This window comes from Hylaeus anthracinus, unplaced genomic scaffold (assembly GCF_026225885.1).
Source record: "Hylaeus anthracinus isolate JK02 unplaced genomic scaffold, UHH_iyHylAnth1.0_haploid 4, whole genome shotgun sequence".
Classification (NCBI taxonomy): Eukaryota; Metazoa; Arthropoda; class Insecta; order Hymenoptera; family Colletidae; genus Hylaeus; species Hylaeus anthracinus.
The window spans coordinates 8143625-8152194 of NW_026535289.1; the positions used below are offsets into that span (position 1 = coordinate 8143625).

At 41.8% G+C, this 8570-nt stretch overlaps 1 protein-coding gene across 2 annotated transcripts in view; it reads right to left on the reverse strand.

Moving 5' to 3' along the window:
• Positions 1-983: 983 nt before the first annotated feature.
• The window catches only part of LOC128894510 (dexamethasone-induced Ras-related protein 1), a 54952-nt gene continuing 47365 nt past the window's right edge, over positions 984-8570 (reverse strand). For both annotated transcript variants that reach the window (XM_054156287.1, XM_054156288.1), the window contains 3 exons: positions 4388-4571; positions 3713-3923; positions 984-3312 (listed from right to left, as the gene is read on the reverse strand). In XM_054156287.1, the coding sequence (XP_054012262.1) occupies positions 3100-3312; positions 3713-3923; positions 4388-4571 (608 nt within the window). In that variant the 3' untranslated portion in view covers positions 984-3099. The remainder of the gene's footprint in view (positions 3313-3712; positions 3924-4387; positions 4572-8570) is intronic.

Consider the following 8570-nt stretch of genomic DNA (forward strand, 5'->3'; position numbering starts at 1 on the left):
AGAAGCGAGTGGCCGTAGACTCGATTTAAATAAATTTCAATCGTAGCTTCCGCAGGTGATTTCCTCTCGGGCAGATCGAATCATCGGTAAAAGCTGTCTAGAGGAAAAATATCGCTGGAGAAACGACGGCTGAAAGGGCGTTGGAGTGTATAAGACATCGACCATCGAATCTACAGGACGATGGAATTCGATTAGCTATCGGATGGCCTTAGAAAGCGTGGCGCGAATACTCTAGAGCTAGTGAAAAGATAATACCAAACACGCGAGCATCTTTTCATCCTTTTCAACTAACTTTCCTCGCACTGCGCGCCTTGGAAAACACAAAATTTAATCTAAATCTATTTAAATAATGTAAATATAACCGTTCGACGTCACCTTAGTTCCTTTCTGTACGAGGATTCAAAACGAGAATTGTCCGAAAGGCCAACGAATAACTAATCCACAATTTACGATACCTACGTGTATTCGAGTAACGCGCAATTCTAGAACGAGGCTACAGCGGTCAGAAAAATTAATTAATGTATTAGTCGAGTAATTGGCCTCACCCTAGGAAAACCTGCGGGGGTTGTTCCGTCCCTAGCCAGCAGCGGAAGAGGTTAATTAATCTGCAGGGAGTACCGTGAAGATGTCTTTTCATTATGCTGCGAGGGCGTTGTCCTGAAAGCGATACCCCCACGCAATTGCATAAATAAAGAGTGGCGATTCAAATTTCACGGCATTTTAAATACCTGACGGTTGCACACCCTTGGAATCGTAATTACGTTGCTCCTGTTACCTCGTTGAACGTCGTCGTGCGAAGAATTTCCCGGTTCCCAAGAATCTTCATCGTTAGTATTCCAATCGCAGAGCTGTTAATTTCTTTTCAACGAAGTGCCAACGAAAATCCAATAATCTGTTTTCTAATAATGAAACGAGACTGTAATTATGGTATCTTACGAGATGCTCGGCGATAACTGGTACGTTGACAATGAAAGAACGCCGGAATCGTTTACGCAATTTATTACAAGACAAACGGAACGTTTTTGGTCCGAAAATTAGGGGTGAGGTTTTACGAGAAGAGCTCGTTTTTCGTACGTATTGTTTCCATGCGCTTTGATTATTACAGTAACGATTACTTAACCTTAACTAGCACATATGCGCGGTGATGCGACAACACTATTCGAAGCCCTTACTGTTTGTCACAGAAGCAGCCTTCTTATCCGAACGAATCGAATATAGTTCGAAAATTAGCAGCTCTTTGGTAGCTTATCGAATTCATCATGTCTATTATTGTCTAAAGTCGAAACGAAGAAATTATTTACCTAATTTTTCACTCGATCACTCGTAAGCTGAAATTATTTATTCCTGGCGCTGACGCTACAATTGTTAATTCCTCGTTACAAATTAATACTAAACGAAATTTGAATTTTCGAGTTTAAAATAAGCTTCCGAAACTCCCAATTTCGAACAGATATTCGACATGACTCGAAGCTTAGCGATGATCGATGGACGCATCGGATGTTCGTACATATATGGTCGAAACAATGGCGTACTTTCCCGTTCCATATGAATAAATTAATTATATACATGTATACGGTATTTGGTTCGTATCGGCTGGACACGATTATGCTTACACAGAATCGAAGTTTCACGACCAGTCGACCATTCTGGCGACCATCGTAGAGCGTACAGTTGTGCTGATCTCAAACATCAATTTTATACACCTCGAATAATGAGCGATATTTAAAACAAAAATAAAATACAAGACTTCGATTTCCGTACTTTAAATGGAAACTAAACTAAGCGAAACTAATCTGGTTTTTAATACGAAACCGAAAACTGTTCTATGTCATTTTTATTCCAATATTTGTACAGATAACGAGGTGAGCTGATCGAAGGCAGGTAGAATTAAATTCACGTAATGGAGGATTGATAATAAAATAGCGATATCTGGCTGGAGTCAAGTTTCCTTTGGTACAATTGAACGTCAACGGTGCTTCTGCTGAGAAGATTTAATTAAAAGAAATGTGTAACACTATCTCATCTTCGGGTACAAACGGTCGACTGTTCCGACGGCTCTCCAAGAGCCCCAGAAACCATCGCGGAAACGGTGTTTCTCTGGCTTCAGCTAATTACACCAAACTTTTCCCGTTTTAATCGTCGTCGATTAATTAATTTAACAACTCGATCCCCGATTATATCTTATTTTAGTAGTACACGTTATTTCCGGGACGCTATGCTAGAGCTATTCCTTTAATTAATTAAGGCGAGCAGCGTGGTCGGTTTAAAACATTTTTCATTCTTCGACGATCTTCGCTTGCGACTTCTCATCAATGTTATTTCAGTTACCCGTGACATTCAACGGGTAACGTAAAAACTGAACATTAATTCACGTTTTCTTGCACTTCCTCTCAGGGAAGATTAATTGGTCGAACGTTACAGCGCGCAATGTATCACCTCTTTCACTCTAAACTTTAAACATTTTTGCGACAGAACGTTTCGTCTACGACAAATGGTTTCCCCCCTGATTAGAATGGGCAAACTATCTATAAATAGTTCATTTTATAATTAAAATTCTGACGTTTCTAGATGTGAATTTTGCCCATCCCTGCCATAGATCTGTGATCATCTTCTTGTCTTATTTAGCGCTAACTATTTCTGGGACTGATTCTATAGGTCAAACTAAGACGAAAATCAGAAATGACAATATTGGGTTGGCTTTTCTATTTCTATTAACATACTTAAATAAGAAATACTTGTAACTACGTATATGTTCATACCTACCTAAGCGTACAGCAACTAATAGCTCGGACACAAATCCTCGAACACAATTACGTTGTTCGTGATATCCTTTATTTCTGTTTTTAAATTTGGTCTGTAGAATCACCCCGTAAAGTATCCACCACTAGGTAAACACTTTGTGTATAAATGCCATAGATTTTCACAATTAACATCGTACAAACATTCCGCCGTCGACGAATATCGTGGCGAGAAACACTGATTTCTCGCCTAACGACTTTTGTGCGCGATAATAAGCGTCAAAGCGAAGATCGCCCACGAAACCAGTTCCGTTGTTTTTTTTCAAATTCAGATTCATCTCAGAACGACCTCTGAGAGATATCACTGAATGGAGCACGTCTTTCTGGCTTCGGCGGATCTGAGGGTGATCCTCGATCCTGGCGCGTTGTTCTCCGCCCCAGCTGCGAGGGAACACGTTTTCGTCCTCATGATCATCAGGTCCGTTCTTATGCTGGGCCGACGCACATTGGGCGCCACGACGCCGCAGGCGTCGCTCAGCCGACGCTTTATGCTCAGAGTGGCTTTGTGCTTCGGCTGGAAACAAATTGTCGCTGTTTGAGACTTTCATAAAAAGAGTCGACGGAAAAGGGTAATCGGTTTTCGCGACTTAACACGAGCACGCCCCAGCTACTAACTGTCCAATTTCATGCATTCCCGAATTCGAGCGTTATTTACGTCTCCACAAAACTCTTCAGCTTGCACCTGGTTTTGACCCACTGCCACGGAAATTTTGAAAGCGTCTCTGACCGTTTCAGTTCGCGAACTCCGGACGTATAAAACGAATTAATTTTGGATCGCCAACCGTCCAACGATCTCCAGCATGGAGTTTCTAAGCTTAGGAACTCTCGAAATGGTCGATTTACCGATTTGGCACTGGGTAAGCGCGCCTAATTTCGTTAACGCCTTGCCGTATATGATAAATTTGAGAGCTTACCTGCGATGGTGGTAACATAGTCGGGGAGCCAAAGGTGAGGGGAACCTTTCTGTGATGATTCGGTGCCATTTCCAAGGGTAAGCCCGCTACTACGAAAAGTTGGTAAAAAAGCTCCTCCACGTGAAAGTTCCTCTTCGCGGAAGCCTCCACGAAAATGCAACAATCGTCTTGACTATTGCAGTACTCTTCAGCTTCCTCTATCTGAACTGTTCTGTGAAAACACGCGCGACGTGTTTGTAACTAGATTTACTTTGGCACTTTGCGAAATGCTGTAAGGTCGTTAGCGAAACAGCGTGGATATTCCTACATGCAATGTTGCTTTGACCTATCAAGAGTATGAAACTAGGGTAGCCAAAGGTCAAGTGTATATCGAGCATTACTCATGCAAATCTTCGGACACGCTATATTGACAATTAGATGATGAGGTAAAGAATAAAAAGGTCGGTAATTTCAGACAGCTCTGTGAAAGCGAGTTAAAACAGCTCGATATACTGTATAGTTCAAATTTGTATTTAACAAATAACTGATGAAAATTATTCGAAATTTGTATCTGGATAAAAAGTTTGCCCATCTCTGCCTGCAGATGTTTTTATTTAGGAACGTTAGAACCTCGTGTATGTAGTAGTAAACTAAACTTTAAATTACTCGTGTAGATTTTATGCACAGTGCACGTACTTTACGTCCTTATCAGATTTATTTCCCACAATGACCATGGGAACCTTCAAATTGATCTTGCTCCTGCTTTTCGTAGCGCTCTGGGTTGCGCTCACTTTAGTCTCCAGGATCGATTCTCGCAACCTGATGGCCTCCTCGAAGGACTCCCGACAATCCAAACTGAACACCACCACGAAGAGGTCTCCTGCGTTGCAACATGAAAAAGGACGAATGATTCGATAAATAAAATTTTGTGGAATACCATTCCTTTCGCAAATAGTGTTACCAGGAATACATCTTTCGAACCAGAACACTGTTACATGGATGCTCTCATGTTTTACTCAAATGTACCAAGTTCCATACATCTTTACACGTTACAGAAATTTCCTGTAATATATTTAAGAAGCTATTGTACGTTCGCAGCCTATTAGCTCGGTATTAATGGCGACAATAGCGACCAGTAATACCGATTACCAGGTCTCACCACGAGGAGGTTGCTGCGAGCGGAGACCCAAAGAGAGAGATTTGCAAACGGAATCAAAGCTTCATCAATCTTCCTTTATATTTCGCGAATCTTTCAGTCAAGACTGTTCAACTAAGGATGCGGAAGGAGTCAAAGTGAACGATTGATGAAGCGAACTGGAATATAGAAGTCTACGCCATTAGAAATCATTATGCCGCAAACATATTTTCTTTTAGATCCTCCCAGAGACCAAGAACTCGACAGAATAAAGTTTCCTTGCGGACTAAGGGGTAAGATTCAGCGATAGACTGCGAACTTGGAATAGTTTCTTAAATATATTGTAACAGAGATGTATGGAACTTTGTATATTTCATCGAAACGTAAGAGAACTTATACGTAACATCGATGTATTTCAATAAATTCATTCCCTGTAACACGCATTGCCACCCTTTTTCCTCTTTTGTTTCCCTTTGCCCTTTACGCGATCGCACGGTATGAAGCAAAGGAAGAGATATTAAACTCTCGAGTGTTGTTTGATCATTCCCTCCATAGAACGTACGGAGGCTAGCATGTGAGCAAATTCTCGTTGCGAGAAACTTTATGGTTTCTTCGTTTGAATGAACATTTACAGCCGTACTTAATAACCGTATTCGGCGCATTGTATAAAATCAGCGTAAGTTTGTTAACGAAACGGACGTCTTGAAATATTTGAATTTCAAAGTGTTATACTTTCGCGAGAAAAACGGCGGTGTTAAGTTCAACGTAAGGACCGTTTATCTGTATTTGGTTATCGTTTGCATGCAAATTATTCAGAATCTTGTTAACTCCTAAGGCAAGGGTACCTTTTACGTTCGCCAGCGATCCCGGGTATAAAAATATTCGACCATAAATTCCGGAACATGCGAGAACCCCTATGTGGGTCGAACGATCTTCTCGTTGAATTTTTTAATCAAACCAAGTATCCGCTTGAAATTTTCGATGCGATACGATGTCTAAATAAATTTTATTAAACGCACCGTTGAAAATTGAAAATGTCCGAGATCGTGGTAGTAAAAAAACCTGTCACGTACGTCGTCTCGAGTAACTTTACGCGAACGGGTGCACATGCGATTATACAGGGTATTACGTATAAAATGTTACCGTAAGAATGACGAAGTCGATATCTTCGTTAGCTTCTGAGAAAAAAAAACTTGTAACTCCGTACAAGAGATATACCCTGTATAATGTAACCGATGATCATCTGAATAATACACAGCGTGCGCGGGATTTATGAATATTTATAAGAGCGTGACTATTTTTATCGTCAACAAACACGATTATTTATACGCCTCTCGGCGTCGAGTTTCTCGTCCCGCGATCGACTTTTAACGAGTTTACCTTCGTGTAAAAATTCTCACCGAACAGAGGAATCGAGCTTTTTCTCAAGTTTGCCGGACAAGTCCGAGCAGAACTTCGCGAAAAGGTCCTCGTTGATTGCAGTCTCGGCGGCAGTGTCATTAAAATGACAAAAAACACTTTCAGAGCTGGATCTACTTGTTGAAATCTTTGCCGATGTAACAACTTTCCCGGAACGATCCACCGTGCGAACAGATGCTCCTTTCGCTAGTTCACGAACACATTGACGCTTTTTATGGTCATCCGACCCTCCACTTGTAACTCCGTAGACGTCAAGTTGGTAAATCCGTGGAACTTTCGGCTTTGCATTTTACATCGAGGTGCTTGGACTTTTTCACTTTGTCAGACACCACGGGCTTATCGAACGAGGAAACCCCTGAACGGTGTTAATCTTTATTATTCGGGATAGTTATAAATATAAAAAGTTATGACTATACCAAGTGCTTTGACACTTAAATTTCAACATTACAACGACAATAAAAAAATCTTTACGCCTCCCAGGAACCGAGCGCACGAGAAACTGTGCAGTTGCAGGTGTCTGTCCCCGTGTTTCCAGCACGGTTGGAAAGTTTCTATTATTTGCGGATAAGCGTTGCCGTGATGCATCGTCGATCACGCGGGAACAGCGGCAAGAACGGAACGTGGATCGCGTTAGATCCTTTTATCTTGGCCGAACTTCCAACGGAACTTGGTTGGTTGGTTGTCGTGAACGTTCAGCGCCGAACACTCGCGCCGAGTAAATCCTGAAATATCCTTCGGCTTTCCAGCACGGTCTCCCTTTTACGTGTTTCTGCGTAAAACCTTATTCCTCCACGGTATTCGCTACCCGTGTATATGTATCGTTTCTTTTTCTTCGTATTCCCGGATGTTCGTTCGGGACGTCAGCTGCCTTGTTTCCGTGTCGTTTCCGTCGGCGATGCGCACGGAAGAAAAATTAACGCGGGCAAATGGATCGTTGCGAACGCGACGTGAATACATAACGCGGGATTTTTGCTTCGCGTTTCCCTTGAATATGTTATTCGAACAGCATCGTGTCTCCGTTTTCGCGATGCGAAAGCAAACGTTTGTGCCTTCTTAGCGGTACGTTTCTCTCGGATAGGTACCATTTTAATATTTTCATTGTACTTTCGTGTTCTCTCGTGAGAATTAATTTCTCGCAAAAGAGTTAACCTCCGCGGTGGATGCTAGCCGAGGATTCAGGATGTAAGTCTTTCCTGTATACCTGATGTTCGAGGCACCGTCGAGGTTTGTGTTCTTCAACATTCCATGTATATGTCAGATGCTTGTAACAGGTGTCTTGAATCTTTGGAAATTTTGAGACACTTTAACGATATAAAAAAAGATACAGCGAACCTTATCTGAACCGCACAATTTCAGGTTCTCAATCGTTCGACTGAACGATCAGAAGAGGCACTTCTATTGACGATCGTTGAACCGTGTCATCATCCCGGTGATTGGTAGTCGTCGAACCGTGACAGGAACACTGATGGCTTAAAGCGATCATCGCTATACCACGCACTCTGATATCAGCGTGTCGTTTGGACCCCGAAGAAACAAGCTGCGATGCTGGCGAAACGTCGGATTATCTTATCCAAAGGACACGGCTTAAGCCTGGAAGCCTCCGCTAGTATCTTACTTAAAGGACGCGACTTACACTTAGAAGCCTCGGTTAGTATCAACCACGAAGAACTGGGCCGCGGAGACCTGAAGTATATATGTGTATACACGTATAAATACATATACATTAAAATAAAGAGAGATGTTGCTATAAAAATGTTCCCTTTAATTAGGAGAAATATTTTGAATTATTTTGTTGATATTTGTCAGGTTGAATATTTGCCAAGTGGACGATATTCTTATTTTCTCTTCTTATTGTACATGAACGGTGATACCAGAATTTTAACTTCTTCCTTCGACCCTCGAACGTTCCGCGTTTCGCCCGTCTAACCGTCGTTCCGACTACCCTGTTTCCACAAAGCTTGATTTATTCACTGCATTCACCGGCTGGTATAAACATTCGTTTGAACACACGCGTAGAAACCAATTTTCCGCGTTCGAAGTACCGCATAATTTGCGATACACTTTGAAACAACACGCAATAATCCAGTATGATAGCATTCAATCAACGTAGCAGGCTCGATAACGAATCCCGTTAGGTAACAATAACACGACGTTAACGGCGCAAACTAACGAGCAAAACGATTCTCGTGTTACACTCAGCGCGCTTTAACGCGATATAAAAATAAACGACTGATTTTTTTTATTATTTATCCCATGCATAATTGTAAACTGCAGACGACTCTCTCTCTCTCTCTCTCTCTCTCTCTCTCTCTCTCTCTCTCTCTC